Below are 16,921 nucleotides of genomic sequence, written 5' to 3'. Positions count from 1 at the left end.
AGAACAGTGGACCGCCGCCCCCCCCTTGGTACGCCACTGGAGCAGCAGCATGTCTGGCCGGCTCATTCGTTCAAAGCCGCGGGTGGCGGCTCCTTGCGAGATCCTCTCTGACGTTGTGACATCAGAGAGGCTTCCGATGCAGGAGTGGATAGTGCAAGGAGCCGCCAACCCGCGGCTTTGAACGAACGAGCCGGCTGCTGCTCCAAAAGGAAGAGAATGATGCCTCCAGACCGCGGGCTGAAAATAAAACCTGGAGAGCCACATGCGGCCCGTGGGCCGCGTGTTTGAGACCGCTGAGCTAGAGCATCATTCCCTAGCTCCTGTTTTATAGAAGGCTTCATGATAGCCCTAAAATACCTCCTCAGTTTTTCCATGTTCATCCTGAATCCTTCCTTTCCTATTTATAGCCCCTCACACATGTTTGGAGCCCCTACCTTTTCTAATCATAACATTCCTGGTTTATCACCATACCTGAATAACTTATTATGGAGATTTCATTGTTCTTTCATGTAACAACATATTTAGTATCACCTACACAATCAGGAGGGGATAGCAGTATAAGTTCTCTGCTCATTTACATATCTGATATAAATGCAGGTAAAAGTATACACCTTGTATGATAGTGCACATAGAAGTTTCACTTGCACCAGAAAGGGTGCAAGTATCATAAAGTGTGTACATCATGAATTTCATTTTTTGATTCCTACACGTTTTACTCCACATACTTTTCACCTGTAAATTACAAGTACTCATATTCCTTGTGTTTTCCCAAACTTTAAAGGGGAATTTCCTAAGGAAATTTTCAGTTGAAAATGTCCTTGCAAATTTGCATACACATTTGTACAAAGTATCCATGTGGCTGCAGAGAAATGGAAAATTTCATTATAGTTGCCTCAGTCACAGAGTTCTTTTGTCAACAGATGGGGGGAGGGTCAGATATCAGAGTAAATGTGTCTCAACTAAGATAAAAATACTGTAATAAAAAAAACTTCTTTGGAAAATGATAGCTTCTCTTGACACTTACTCATCGAAACTAGAGAGTAGTCTCATTTGCAAAGAACAGCTTATAAAAGGCTGTGTTTATCAAAATGTAAAATTTATTTCAATTTCTCTATAACTGCTATAGAGCAGTGGTTCCTAACCCTGTCATGGAGGACCACCAGGCCAGTCGGGTTTTTGGGATAGCCCTAATGAATATGCATGAGAGAGATTTGCATACAGTGGAGGTGACAGGCATGCAAATTTGCCCCATGCATATTCATTAGGGCTATCCCACAAACCCGACTGGCCTGGAACCTCTGCTATAGAGTACTGCCTGAAAGTCCTTTGCAGTAACATTTTTATTGACAGCTTTGTTTTCTGCTTTTGACATGACAGAGAAGAGAGTTCTGGACTCAAGCCTCCATTGAGAGCACGAGATTTCATGGCCAGCAATCCTGAGCATTTAAATCTGCTGAAAAAGATGGGAGTTAGCTTGATTCACCTCAAAGATGGAAGAGTACAGTTAGTACAGCATGCAAACCAAGTAAGTGTCTTTATTTCCTTTGACTGTTTTATCTTTACTTTGGATAAGTTCAAGAAAAATTCAGCCATATATAGTTTGAATCTCAAGCTAAAAAGATGCTAAAACTTTTATATATATTGTGTTAATAAATATGCTGTGTTGCTTACATTTGTGAGGATAACTCTTTAGTTTTGGGTATGAGTGGTTACTTCATTATCCTTGGAAACAGCAGTGGGGGGGGGGAGGTCCGCCCCGGGTGCACACCCCAAGGGGGTGCACAGCTGGCCACGCACCGGGGAATAGGCTGCCGCCGGGGAAAGGCTTCCACTGCCGTCATCGGGAACAAGCCGGCCGAGTTAGAAACATAGAAACATAGAAGATGATGGCAGAAAGGGGCCATGGCCCATCAAGTCTGCCCACTCTAATGACCCACCCCCCATGACATTACCCCCCTAGAGTTCCCACATGTATATCCCATTTCCTTTTAAAGTCTGGCACGCTACTGGCCTCAATCACCTGAAGTAGAAGTTCATTCCAATGATCAACCACCCTTTCAGTGAAGAAATACTTCCTGGTGTCGCCATGAAATTTCCCACCCCTGATTTTCAGCGGATGCCCTCTTGTGGCCGAGGGACCTTTAAGAAAGAAGATATCCTCTTCTACCTCGATACGGCCCGTGATATATTTCAATCATGTCTCCTCTCTCTCTACGTTCCTCGAGTGAGTATAGCTGTAATCTTTTCAGCCATTCTTCATAAGGGAGATCTTTGAGACCATCCTAGTGGCCATCCGTTGAACTGACTCAACTCTCAGTACATCTTTTTGGTAATGTGGTCTCCAGAATTGTACACAATATTCCAGATGAGGTCTCACCATGGATCTTTACAACGGCATTATGACTTCGGACTTCCGGCTGATGAAACTCCTACGGATACAACCCATCATTTGTCTTGCCTTTGATGAAGCCTTCTCCACTTGATTGGCTGTTTTCATGTCTTCACTAATGATCACCCCCAAGTCACGTTCTGCCCTAGTTCTAGCTAAGGTTTCACCATTTAGTGTGTAAGTTCTGCACGGATTTTTGCTGCCAAGGTGCATGACGTTACATTTTTTAGCATTGAAGCTTAGCTGCCAAGTCGAGGACCAATGTTCCAATCGAAGTAGGTCCTGCGTCATACTGTCGGGCACGGTGCCTTTACTTACTATGTTGCATAGTTTGGCGTCATCAGCGAATAATGTGATTTTACCTTGAAGCCCCTGAGTTAGGTCTCCTACGAATATGTTGAAAAGGATCGGGCCCAAGACCAAGCCCTTCTTTTCTTCCCTGCAGGGCCGCCCAACGTCAATTCTGACGTCGGAGAGGATATTCTGGGCCAGCCAATCGCTGCCTGGCTGGCCCGGAACGTCCTTTCCAACGTTAGAATTGACGTCGGGCAGCAAGAGTTGGTTGGCACTGCGGGGAAGAGAAGCAGGGCGAACTCGGAGCCGGCCTGTTCCCGATGGCGGCAGTGGCAGCCTATTCCCTAGCAGCGGTGGCAGCATTTTCCCAATGGCGTGGCATAGGGGAGGGGAGGGAGAAAGAAAGAAATGGGGGGGGACAGGGAGCCTGAAAGAAAGGGGGCAGGGTGAAACAAAGAAAAAGAAAAAAATGGGGCACGGAGAGAGAGAGAGTAAGACAGACAGAGGGCATGGAGAGAGAAAGAAAGAAGGGGGCAGGATGAAACAAAGAAAAAGTTTGGGGAGTGAATGAATTCTGGAGGAGAGGAAGCATACAGGAACATAAGAACATAAGAAATGCCTTCACCGGATCAGACCCTAGGTCCATCTTGTCCGGTGACCCGCACACACGGAGGCCAAGCTAGGTGTTCCCTAATGGACCCGTATCCCTCAATATGATTTGCAAGAAGGTATGCATCCAACTTGCCCTTGAATCCCAGAATGGTGGTCTCTGCCACAACCTCCTCCGGGAGAGCATTCCAAGCGTACACCACTCGCTGTGTGAAGCAGAACTTCCGGACATTAGTCCTGAGTCTGCCGCCCCTCAGTTTTAGTCCTTGACCTCTTGTTCGAGTCACTTTTGACAATGTGAATAACGAAGTTTCTTGCTCTATTTTGTCGAAACCTTTTAGTATTTTAAAAGTCTATCATATCCCCTCGCAGCCTTCTCTTCTGGAGGGTGAACAATCCCAGTTTTTCGAGGTGTTCTTTGTAGCTCAAATTCTCCATACCTTTTATTCGTTTCGTGGCTCGTCTCTGCACCCTCTCCAGCAGGGTTATATCCTTCTTTAGGTAGGGAGACCAGTGTTGGACACAGTATTCCAAGTGTGGTCTGACCATTGCTCTATAAAGCGGCATTATGACGTCCGCCGATCTACTCGTGATGCCTTTCTTTATCATGCCCAACATCCTGTTTGCTTTCTTTGCCGCCGCTGCGCATTGAGCCGACGGCTTCAGGGTCCTGTCTATCAGTACTCCCAGGTCCCTTTCTTGTTCGCTTTTGCCCAATGTTACACCAAACATTTTATATTCTTGTTCTTTGTTTTGCCTGCCCAAGTGCATCACTTTGCATTTTTCTATATTAAATTTCATCCGCCCATTTCCCCAGTTGGTTCAAATCTCTTTGAAGTGCATCTCTGTCCATTTGCGACCCAACTGCCCAACATAGTTTTGTGTCATCTGCAAACTTGATTATGTTACTTGTTGTTTCCTCTTCTAGGTCATTTATGAAGATATTGAATAAGATGGGCCCAAGAACCGAGCCCTGGGGCACGCCGCTCGTCACCTTCTCCCAGTCCGAGAACTTCCCATTTATGCCCACCCTCTGCAATCTGTTCTCCAGCCATTTGCCTATCCATCTTAGTATATCTCCTTCTATTCCATGGCTTTGTAGTTTCCTCATGAGCCTTGCATGTGGTACCTTGTCGAATGCTTTCTGGAAGTCCAAGTATACGATATCCACCGGTTCTTCACTATCAATTTGTTGGTTCACCTTCTCAAAAAATTGAAGCAAATTTGTCAAACATGGCTTCCCCTTCCTGAAACCGTGTTGACTAGCTCTCATCAGGTCATGATTATCTAGGTGCTGCACTATGCTATCCTTAATTAGTGCTTCAATCATCTTCCCAGGAACCGACGTAAGACTCACAGGTCTGTAATTTCCTGGTTCTCCCCTTGATCCCTTTTTGAAGATTGGGATGACATTTGCTATCCTCCAGTCGTCTGGTATTTGTCCGGTTCTAATTAACAAGTTAGCTAGGGATTGTAACAGTTCTCCGATTTCTACCTTAAGCTCCTTTAGCACTCTCGGGTGAATTCCATCCAGTCCAGGGGATTTATCTCTTTTTAGTTTGTCGATCTGATAGTATATCATGTCCAAATCCACATTCACTGTGGTGAGGCTTTCCTCAATTTCTCCCTTGAATACTCTCCCTGTTTCAGGTATTGTTGCAGTGTTCTCCTTGGTAAAGACAGATGCAAAGAATGAATTTAGCCTATCTGCAATCTGTTTGTCTTCCTTGATGTACCCTTTCCTTCCTTGGTCGTCGAGAGGGCCCACTGCCTCTTGTGCTGGTTTTTTTCCTTTTATGTATCTAAAAAAGGGCTTGAAGTTTTTGGCTTCTTGCGCAATCTTTTCCTCATAGACCTTTTTGGCCTCTCTTACCGTCTTGTGACAGACATTTCTTCTGGTCAACCTTGTGACTGTTCCAGGTCAATCTTGAGACCTTGTTCATGTTTCCATTTTTTAAACGAGTTCCTCTTTTCCCATATCGCATCCTTCACCTCCTTAGTTAGCCAAGCTGGTTCTCCTTTGTTCTTATTTTTCCTTCCTTTGGATATCTGCGGGATGAAGAGATTCTGTGCTTCAGTGATGGTATTTTTTAGTAGGGACCATGCTTGTTCGACCGTTTTGAGTTTATCCCTTTTTTTGAGCTGTTTTTTTACCATGGCTCTCATGATGTCATATTTCCCTTTTCTGAAGTTAAAGGTTGTGGTTTGTGGTTTGGGTCTTGGTTCGTTTCCCCTTCCCGATGCCGATTTTAAAGTTGATCATGCTGTGATTGCTCGTCCCCAGCGGGACCGTGACTTCTACTTCTGATGTCCTTCCAGTTATGCCATTCAGGACCAAGTCCAAAGTTGCGGTTCCTCATGTCGGTTCTTCTACCATTTGTTCCAGGAAGCAGTCCCCTATTATTTCCAGGAATTTTGTTTCCTTGCCGCAGTTTGAGGTTCCAGGGTTCCAGTTGAAGTCTCCCATGATCGTTACGTTACCCATTTTACATCTATGGTTGATTTCCTCCATCATTTCAGCATCTGTTTCCTCCGTCTGTCCTGGGGGTCAGTAAAAGAGTCCAATTTTTGTGTCTGCTTCATATTGTCTGGGAATCTTAATCCAGAGGGATTCCAGTTTTTCTTTTTCTTCCCTTCTCTGATAGACTCTACTCCTTCATGAACATAGAGGGCAATACCTCCCCCTTTTTGTCCTATTCTATCTCTTCTGTATAGTTTGTAGCCCTGCAGTACTGTGTCCCATTCATTTTCCTCGTTCCACCATGTGACTGGCATTATTTAGACTTTAATTTCTATGAATGAATAGAATGAAAATGATATAAAATTACTTGCTTGTTTTTATGTGCTTGCGCTGAAGGAAAGTAGAGAAAGAGTGGGCTGAGGACGCTGAAGGGAAATGGGGAGTGGGGAGAAGATGCTGATTTTATAAATTGATAATTGTACAGAATATTGTTTCTTTTTATACTTTAATATAATAAGTTCAATATAAAACAATTCAAGGCTTGTGTGGATGGAAACAGGTGGTTTGCGGGGATGGGGACCGAGCTTACAGGGATTAGTCCAATAAAATGGTATTTTCTTATTTCTCATTATTTGTTTTATTTTGTATTTGTTAATTTGTAAAGTGGTGATTGTTATGTATCAGTTTTTTTCAAATTTACATCTACTGTTTTTATATTTTGCACAGTATTAGAGGACATGTATTACTGTTTTTGTGGTGTTATAGTGTTGCATTGTATGCAGAGTCTGGTTTCTTGGCGGTTCAGTTTAACTTTTGTCTACATATTTCTATTTTTAGTTTGTGATTATTCCATATTGGGCGAGGGTGTATCTGTCTGTGTGTATGAAAGGGGCATGGCTTTCTGATAGCATCGACTGTACAGGATCAATTGACTGGGTGGGATCTGGCTTATTTTACAATGTATGTGTTGGTATTCTAGTGCTCACTGCAGTGTTTAAGATGCTGCCTTTTCGTAGGTACACTCTTGTTGTGCGATATGTGGATTGTTACTAAAAATCATATTTTTATATAGATGGGAGGGTGTCAAAAAATGATGGGCCTCGGGTGTCACATATGCTAGGTACGCCACTGGGAAACAGACAACTCTTTCAAAGCTTAGTGCCTAACAGTCCTTTCAGGAGCATCATAGCTAGCTGTTGCCTAACAGTCCTTTCAGGAGCATCATAGCCAGCTGTTGCCAATCAAATGAATTTCCTCTGGGTTTGGCTAGATATCTTAGAAAAAGGAGGCAGGGTGTAGGTGGGAATATACCTGATAAATTGCATTCTGAGTTACAGTATTCCCCATTTAAAAGCAAGTTGTACAGAGGGAAGTGACATCACTGACTCGAATGGCTGCTAAGCCATATGCTCTGCTCCCTCAGCATATCTTATCACTTTAACATAAGAACATAAAAACATAAGAATTGCCACTGCTGAGTCAGACCAGTGGTCCATCATGCCCAGCAGTCCGCTCACGCGGCGGCCCTCTGGTCTAAGACCAGCACCCTAACTGAGACTAGCCCTACCAGCGCAGGTTCTTGTTCAGCAGAAACTTGTCTAACTTTGTCTTGAATCCTTGAAGGGTGTTTTCCCCTATAACAGCCTCTGGAAGAGCGTTCCAGCTTTCTACCACTCTGGGTGAAGAAGAAATTCCTTATGTTTATACAGAATCTATCCCCTTTCAACTTTAGAGAGTGCCCTCTTGTTCTCCCTACCTTGGAGAGGGTGAACAACCTGTCTTTATCTACTAAGTATATCCCCTTCAGTACCTTGAATGTTTCGATCATGTCCCCTCTCAATCTCCTCTGTTCGAGGGAGAAGAGGCCCAGTTTCTCTAATCTTTCGCTGTACGGCAGCTCCTCTAGCCCCTTAACCATCTTAGTCGCTCTTCTCTAGACCCTTTTGAGTAGTACCGTGTCCTTCTTCATGTACGGCGACCAGTGCTGGTGCACAAATCTAGTGAGTACAGTATCGGGAAAGAGCCTACTCAGAGCACTATTCTGGCTTTTTGAGCACTCTGAAGAAATTTGTATTCCAATTGGGGTCGCTACTCTCTACCACTCTAGCAATTCTATTGTTATCTCATTGTAACCCTGTTTATAAATCTTTTGTAAGCCGCCTTGAACCGCAAGGTAATGGCGGAATAGAAATCCCTAATGTAATGTAATGTAATATCTTAATGGCCAGCACCACACTGTCGACAAGAACCTTAATTCATCAGGACTGGAACGCTTCCGTTCATTACTAATTTGCCTGTTTTCTTTTTTGGTTGGGCTTTCAAGCAAAATGTTAATCAGTCCCCCCTCTTAAATTCGGATTTTTACTTCTGAGTTTCATAATACTGTCGGTATGAGATTTACTTGATAAATGGCGTTTCAGAAAGTCCAGTTTCCAAACATCATCCCATATTTTTCCAGTAAAGAATTTTCCAGTTGCTTTGGCATCTTGACAATAACAACACACAACTCCGTCTTCGTCATAGATAAATATTTCACACAGTTGAACATGCATTGTATTTCGAGATTCCGGTGTCTCCGTTTCAACAATTTCTTCAAGCTATTCAGACCTAAAAGCTGTTGCAGCTCTCTTGTGTTTTACACTTTTCACCATTCGCAGTTTAGACATTTTAAGAGTTATATCTGGTTGCAATTTAATAAACGAATACAGTTATACAACCGCAGTACCACGCTGCACACTACGATTCCATGAAATAAACAATATGTAGGAACTTCAGGAAGTCAAAGAATCGGAAGTATTTCATATCCTATGGGCCATAGGCTATGGCCCTATGGGGCACGTGATGTGTCAAGTTCAACTGCCAAAGATAACGGAATCACATGAATGACTTAAAATTTATATTATAGCGCTTCAATAAATGTGATAAATGGGAAATCGGAACAGCTGGTCTTCTGCAACATTTCATTTTAGCAGTGAAAATCATTTTAGGCAAAAAATTATTTTTTTGTGCGCGCTATTTTAATTTGTGTGTGCGGGTTTGGCAAGTTGTGTGCGCACGCACAAGCGCACAGCTTAGAGGGAACATTGGTCCCAGGATGTCTCACCTGATGAAATCTGTAGAGCAGCTACCTGGTCTACTCTCTAAACTTTTACAATGTTCTTTAGAGTAAATGTAGCTTCTTGAGAGGATACCACTTTTGGGGTCTCGGTACTGCAGGCAGGCTCATCTGATCCTCCCTAGATGTCTGGCACTGCTTTGATACATCAGCTTCAGTATAGAATCCTATCTCTTTACAACAGAATGGAAGATTAGGTTCTTACCTTGTTAATCTTTCTGTTATGAGACATAGGATTCTGTACACCCCCACCCTGTGCAATGGCATTTTGATTCAATCTGATTTCTGCCTTGGGACATTGCCAGTGTCCATCATAGGATGACTTCTGTCCTTAAGATTCAGAAGTGACAAACTAAAGGAGTTTGAAGGCACCTATTCCTTTTTATCCTTTGGGGTTTATGGGTTCTTCTAGTTGCATTTAGCAGGTTGGTTCCTAGCTACTCATGTTGCTTTGCTTGATTGAATTGATGAATTGTTCATTGTTAATCATTGTTCTTTGTCATGAATTATGGAGCAGAAACAGAACATGATTTGTCGCCAAGGAATTTTTCCCTTGCCACTCTTTCTCTTTTCTTCTATTTCAATGGAAATTAATTGCTTTGGTACTAACTGTAGAGGGAGCTGTTCTCCATTGCTAAAGGGGAGGAATTGGAAGTTTTGAGTGACGCTCTTCTGCAAAGTTCGTGACTAAGGGGAAGGAACGGCTTCAGTATAGAATCCTAAGTCTTATAACAGAAAGAAAATTAACAAGGTAAGAACTGAATCTTCCATTTAAAACCATGAATAACAAGAGGAAAAAATCCAAAAGAGAATATTACTACAGAACCTGTTCTAACTATTTTTTTTAGGCAGCTAGTTCCATGGATGCAGAAGATGGTTTGCGATTCATGCAAGAAATGATTGAGTTGTCCAGTCAACAACAAAAAGAGCAGCAGCTGCCTCCTCGTGCTGTCCAAATAGTTTCTCACCCATATTTTGGCAGAGTTGTATTGACTGCTGGTCCAGCACAGTTTGGAATGGACCTGTCCAAATATTTAATAGGGGTATGTACTATCTTAAATCTGGTACAAAATTAAGTCTGTATGTAATATGAAGTGTTTGGAAAAAGTGTGGCGTGGAAGGAGGTTTGAGAAACGTACACCTTTAGTTGTGTTCATCTGAGGCATATTCAGTCATTGGAATGTTGTATTTTAAACAGGCAAGAGGATTTGTAGCAGCTGGTGAGCCATACAATGGATGCTTAGAGATCACAAATTCTGATGTAATAAAGGGAAGGATTGCCTTGATACAAAGAGGCCAGTGCATGTTTGCTGAAAAAGCACGAAACATCCAAAAAGCCGGAGCAGTTGGGGGGATTGTTATTGGTAAGTATTTCTTCTTTCTTTCATATTTTCTTCTCTTCTCATGTATAAGCCTAAACTTAATTGAGTTTTTCTTATCTTCTTACTAGACCAGTTCAGACCAAGTATATGGAGGTAGAGATGCTGAAGTCTTCCAGTAACATCACTGGTGTAAGGGTTAGTACACTCTGGAAATCTCCAGTACTTCTTTACCTCCAGCAGATGATGTAGGTTGAACTGGTGCAGTAGGTTGATACTGGCTTGATTCCTGAGGGCAGAGTCCAAGAGCTGCGTCCTGTGAGGTTGACTCCCTGAGTCAGTGATGCTCCTAGGGTTTGGAACATGGGCCTTACCCTGGTTCAGCCAGGAGTGGTCTAGTTCTCGCCTACAGCCAAAGCCCATAAGCCCATGCTTGGTGTGGGATGCTGGCATAAGTCCCTACAAGACTTCTGCTAGCAGAGGTGTGAGGGTCTCTTCTCCCCTCCAGTCTAGTGTCCTTGCTCCTTCAAATAAAAAGAAAAAAATGGAAGAGAGAATTGAGCATTCTGATTTACTGGGGAGGAATAAACAAAAAAAAATCCTAAAACCAAGCCTCACAGGACTCCAGCAAGGCAGCGGGAAGCAGTGCAGGTAATAGAATAGATGGACCCAGTTTTCCCTGGTGAGTGTTGTCTTTGGAGATAGAATTGTTGTGAAGCCTATAACTCAGTCATGCCAGATGAATGCCAGTGTGGGGTCTGTAGGAACCGGTGAAGGGTAGTGATGGTTGGGGATTCCCTTTAAAGGGAGTGATACAGAAGTGTCTATATGTTGACTAGACATGATGTCCCAGGATGTTCGCCTGGTGTCATTACAGAAAGTTGCCATCAATCCTACTGACTATTACCCATTGCTGATCACTTAACATCAAAACTGATCAAAAAACTACAGCTATTTCAGAATACTGTAGTTTGATTAATTTTTGGTCTTGGTCTGAAAAGATATGAAAGTGTTGCATTAGTGTATAAAAATTTTCATTGGTTATCAGTTGAGAGGCAAAAGTTTAAATTAGCTTGCATAGTTCAACTTCTCTTTTGATTGCGCTGCCATTACAATTTGGAATAATCTACCTGTTTACATTAGGACGGATACCAATTACTTAAGGTTTCATAAAAATATGAAAACTTTTTTACATGACTTGTAATATTCATGTTATCCTTAGACAAGCAGGCAGCATATTCTCACATGTGGGTGATGTCATCCACGGATCCCCGGTACGGACAAAATGTAGAATCACTTTAAGCTTTAACAAGCTTTTAGACTACTCACACTGCACATGTGCAAGTGTCTTCCTGCCTGACGCCAGCTCACGAGGTCGTCACTTTTTCGTTTTCCGCAGCATAAAGACATATCTCTTGTTTCTCCGTCAAGTTGCCTTCCCATTTATATTTTTTAATAAACTTTTCAAGTATTTCCTTTTGAAAAACAAGCAAAGAAGAAAAGTAGAAAGAAAAGGAAATTTTGGACTTTCTTCAAACTTCTTTTGATGTTCTGCGGCCTTCATGCAAATTTCCATCCTTACCTCCTACCATACACCCCCTTAAAATCTTTAAGATCAAAAGACAAAGCCCTACTAACAGTCCCTTCTTTAAAAGTTATATACTCTAGGAGAGACATGATTTTTTCTGTTTCAGCTCCCCAAATCTGGAATTTACTCCCACTTAACCTAAGAGAAGAAAAACTATTGAACAAATTTTAAAGTCTCCTAAAGAGTTGGCTATTTAAAGACGCTTTTTAATAGACCAGTCTTACTATACTTTAGGTTAGGATGAGAGGTCATAGAAATATGTGGATATTTGTTTCCCAGCCCATGTGTCCTAAACCTATACCCGATTTTATTTCTGGTTTTATTTTTTTATTATTGTAATTAAACTACCTCCCCTCCTAATGTTCTATTGTCAATTAGCAGTGTATGTCATGTATGTGGATTTTATTATTTTATTTGATTTCTAACTGATGTAAATCGCATTGAAATTGGATTATGCGAACAAATCAAAGAAACTATTAAACTTGAAACTTGAATGGATTTGGGGCCTTGTTTCTACTGTACCTTGGCTCGCCCTCTCTAACTGTATCTGACTCAAGGGCTATAGATTAGAAGAAGATAAACACTATTGATTAATGTCAAAGTTTTTCTTCTTATGTTTCTTTTTCTAAATTTCAACATTATAATGTCTGGAATTGGACTTCCAGCGACTGGGATTTGCCAGTACCAGTAGACATTCAATACCTCCATTTACTTGCATCATTGGCATATTAGTATCGCGTCTATTGATGCATGCCTTTCTGTAACTGATGTTTCAACCAACCATTTGACGAGGATGCATCGCAGTGGACAGTGCCCTTCCAATTAAGCATCGAGTTCATTTGATGCATGGCTTTTTGGGCAATACAGTTTGTTATTTCTGATGCATATCGCCTTTTCAGGCACTCACATTTCAATGCCTGTGGCACCTTCGATACCACTTGATGTTACATAATTATGGTGCCTCCTTTTCATCGATGAACATTGATACAGATTGTCATTTTGCAGTGCATCGCCTTCTCAGGCTTCCACGCTATTGATGCCTCTGCTTTTGGTGCCTCTGTTTCATGCATCTATCTGCATCGGTACCGATCCAAGCTAGATGTAGCATATCCAACAACGGTACTTTCTCCTCCAGGTTCTACTTGCATTGTAGCATTGATGATTACCGAGCCTTAATGCAGTCCAGGGATATAGGTGTACATCATTGAGGAATAACTCTACATTGACACTAGCATCCTCCTTCTGTACAGGTTGTGTCTCTTACTGGGGGTGCATCCTTTTTAAGGTCTCCCACCCTGCGGCACCATTGATACCTGCTCAGTCTTGAGTACCGGTGCAGGATATTTGTTCCAAGATTGATGACTTTATTCACATTGCTTCGTTTACATATAAGAACATAAGAACATAAGAAATGCCTCTGCTGGGTCAGACCCGAGGTCCATCGTGCCCAGCAGTCCGCTCACGCGGCGGCCCAACAGGTCCAGGACCTGTGCAGTAATCTTCTATCTATACCCCTCTATCCCCATTTTCCAGTAGAAATTTGTCCAATCCTTTCTTGAACCCCAGTACCGTACTCTGCCTTATAACGTCCTCTGGAAGCGCATTCCAGGTGTCCACCACACGTTGGGTAAAGAAGAACTTCCTAGCATTTGTTTTGAATCTGTCCCCTTTCAACTTTTCCGAATGCCCTCTTGTTCTCTTATTTTCGAAAGTTCGAAGAATCTGTCCCTCTCTACTCTCTCCTATGCCCTTCATGATCTTATAAGTCTCTATCATATCCCCTCTAAGTCTCCTCTTCTCCAGGGAAAAGAGACCCAGCTTCTCCAATCTCTCAGAATATGACAGGTTTTCCATACCTATTATCAGACGGTGTTGCTCTCCTTTGAACCCTCTCAACTAATGCCATATCCTTCTTAAGATACGGCGACCAATATTGGACGCAGTACTCCAAATGCGGGCGCACCATCGCCCGATACAACGGCAGGATAACTTCTTTCGTTCTGGCTGTAATACCCCTTTTTGATTATACCAAGCATTCTATTCGCTCTCTTAGCAGCCGCTGCACACTGTACCGACGGCTTCATTGTCATGTCCACCATTACCCCAAGTCCCTTTCCTGGGTACTCTTATTCAATAACATCCCTCCCATTGTATAGTTGTACCTCGAGTTTCTGCTCCCCACATTGTAATACTTTACAATTTTTCAATGTTGAACTTCATCTGCCATTTCGCGCCCATTCTTCTAATTTGTTCAAGTCCTTTGCAACTTTTCGCAGTCCTCTGTAGCCCGAGCTCCATTAAATAGTTTGGTGTCGTCCGCAAATTTTATTATCTCGCACTTCGTCCTGTTTCTAGATCATTTATGAAGATATTAAATAGCAGCGGCCCGAGCACCGAGCCCTGCGGGACAACCACTCGTGACCCTCCTCCAGTCGGAGTAGTGACCCTTCACTCCTACCCTTTGTTTTTCTACCCTCCAACCAGTTTCTGATCCAATCTATGTACGTCTCCTTCCACCCATGGTTCTTCAGTTTCCGGAGTAGACGTTCATGGGGCACCTTGTCAAAGGCTTTTTGGAAATCTAGATATATGATGTCTATGGGGTCTCCTTTGTCCATGCCGTTTGTTGATCCCTTCGAAGAAGTGCAATAAATTCGTTAGGCACGATCTTCCCTTGCAGAAAACCATGCTGGCTGGTTATCAGAAGTTCATTTTTTTCAAAATGTTGATCGATGTTTCTTTTATCAGTGCTTCTGCCATTTTCCCTGGAAACCGAAGTCAGGCTCACCGGCCTGTAGTTCTCCCGGGTCAACCTCTTGATCCCTTTTTAAAGATGGGCGTAACGTTGGCTATCTTCCAATCTTCCGGGATTCTCGCCCTGTCTTTCAGGGATAAGTTGCAAATTTGCTGCAGTAGTTCCGCTATCTCCTCCTTTAATTCCTTCAGGAACCTTGGAATGTATGCCATCCGGACCGGGGATTTGTCAGTTTTTAGTTTTTCTACTCTGCTTACGAAGTCCTCAAGGCTCACTTCTATGGATGTTAATTTTTCTGCCTGACTTCCGTTGAGGAATTGCTCAGGTTCCGGTATGTTGGACGTGTTTTCGTTTGTAAATACAGACGAGAAGAACTCGTGTTAAGTCTTTCTGCCACTACCTTCTCCTCCTTCACCACTCCCTTCCTGTCTCCGTCGTCCAGCGGTCCCACTTCCTCTCTAGCCGGCTGCTTCCCTTTAACATATCTGAAGAATGGTTTGAAATTTCTTGCTTCCCTGGCTAGCCTCTCTTCATACTCTCTTTTGGCTTTCCGAACCTCACGGTGACATTCTTTTTGATGCTTCTTGTGCTCTTTCCAGCTCCCCTCAGTTTTGTCCTTTTTCCATTTCTTGAATGATTTTTTCTTATTGCCTATCGCTTCCTTCACTGTTTTGGTTATCCACGCCGGGTCTTTTGTTCGATTCTTTTTACACCCCTTCCTGAATCTGGGGATATACAGATTTTGCGCCTCGCTCACCATGTCCCTGAAGAAGGACCAGGCATGATTTACCGTTAGCCATGTTTTGGAAGTGTTCCTAAGTTTCTTCCTTACCAATTCCCTCATTGCTTCGTAGTTTCCTTTCCTGAAGTTAAACGTTGTCGCAATGGATCTCTTGCCTTTTGACACTCCTACCTCAACCTTGAACTTGATCATATTATGATCGCTGTTTCCCAATGGTCCCACTACTTCTACTTCCTTTGCAGGTCCCCTTAACCCATTTAGGATTAGATCCAGAGTGGCATTTCCTCTCGTCGGTTCTCTAACAAGCTGTTCCATGAAACAATCCTGTGTAGCTTCCAGGAATTTTGTTTCCCTAGCGCATTTCGAGCTTCCAAGCCTCCAGTCTATCCCAGGGTAGTTGAAGTCTCCCATAATAACCGTGTTGCCGCTTTTGCATTCACGCTTCATCTCGGCTTCCATTTCCTCATCGATATCTCTGGTTTGCCCCGGTGGGCGATAAAACAGGCCCATCTTTATTTCAGGCCCTTTCCTTCCCGGTATTTTAACCCATAGAGATTCCGGCTTGCTGGCCGTCTCTGCTGTGTCCATTTGTGTGGATTGTATGCCTTCTTTTATGTATAGGGCTATTCCACCTCCTTTTTGTCCTGTTCTGTCCTGGCGATAGAGCTTGTATCCCGGTAGTGCTGTATCCCATTTGCTTTCCTCATTCCACCATGTTTCAGAGATTCCAATGATGTCGATGTCTTCTGCGTTGGCCAAGGCTTCTAGTTCCCCCATTTTGTTTCTTAGGCTCCTTGCATTAGCATATATGCACTTTAGATCCTGGTATTTTGCTGTCCTCCTTTCCTTTCCCTGTGCTTCGGTCCATATTTTCTTCTCTTTTGCTGCAGACATTGTAACCACTTCTTCTGGGTTAGTCGACTCCTGTAGTTTGTCCCTTGTTCCTTCCCAGCCATTTTTCCCCTCGGTATCTTCACAGGATACCGTCTTCCGAATCGTCGACCCTTTGTCAACTGTCGGCTTTCCCCTTCTTCTTAGTTTAAAGCCTGTTCTATTCCTCTCTTGACGTTGTTTGCTAGGAGTCTAGTTCCTGCTGCGCTCAGGTGCAGTCCATCTTTCCTGTATAGCTTGCTCTTGCCCCAGAACGCCGTCCAGTTCCTCACGAAGTGGAATCCTTCTTCCTCACACCATCTCCTCATCCACGTATTTATTGATTGTAGTTCCTCCTGCCTTTTCACATCTGCCCTCGGTACTGGTAGGATCTCAGAGAACACTATCTTCTGGGTTCTCATCTTCAGCTTCCTTCCCAGAATCTTGAATTGTTCTAACAGCGTGCTTCTTTTGTAGTCTCTCCTGCTGACATCGACTATGACTTACTTTTGACAGCTGCAGTTTGAGGGAATGTTCCTTTTCATCGGAGCGGTACTGAAGACATTGGGAAGTATCATCATTTTCCCTTTTACATTCATTGGTTCCACTTCGGCCTGTTTATACATGTTGCTCTGCTTCACATCGACTTTCCTTAAGTTGACGATGACGCTCGCCTCAGAGAGTCCTTCTTCTTTTATAAGGTTTCAGTGCCATTGATGATCCTCTTCATTGGAGCATCGATCACCAGTGAAACACTGATGATCTTCTTCACATCGAGG

At 43.1% G+C, this 16,921-nt stretch overlaps 1 protein-coding gene across 2 annotated transcripts in view; it reads left to right on the top strand.

The window, feature by feature from the left end:
- EDEM3 (ER degradation enhancing alpha-mannosidase like protein 3) overlaps positions 1 to 16,921 on the top strand; it is a 254,529-nt gene that overhangs the window by 201,625 nt on the left and 35,983 nt on the right. For both annotated transcript variants that reach the window (XM_033916146.1, XM_033916145.1), the window contains 3 exons: positions 1,378 to 1,525; positions 9,717 to 9,911; positions 10,067 to 10,232. In XM_033916146.1, coding sequence (XP_033772037.1) covers positions 1,378 to 1,525; positions 9,717 to 9,911; positions 10,067 to 10,232 — 509 coding nt within the window. The remainder of the gene's footprint in view (positions 1 to 1,377; positions 1,526 to 9,716; positions 9,912 to 10,066; positions 10,233 to 16,921) is intronic.

The sequence above is a fragment of the Geotrypetes seraphini genome, chromosome 12, assembly GCF_902459505.1.
Source record: "Geotrypetes seraphini chromosome 12, aGeoSer1.1, whole genome shotgun sequence".
Lineage (NCBI taxonomy): Eukaryota > Metazoa > Chordata > Amphibia > Gymnophiona > Dermophiidae > Geotrypetes > Geotrypetes seraphini.
This window is presented reverse-complemented; position numbering and strand designations above follow the sequence as displayed.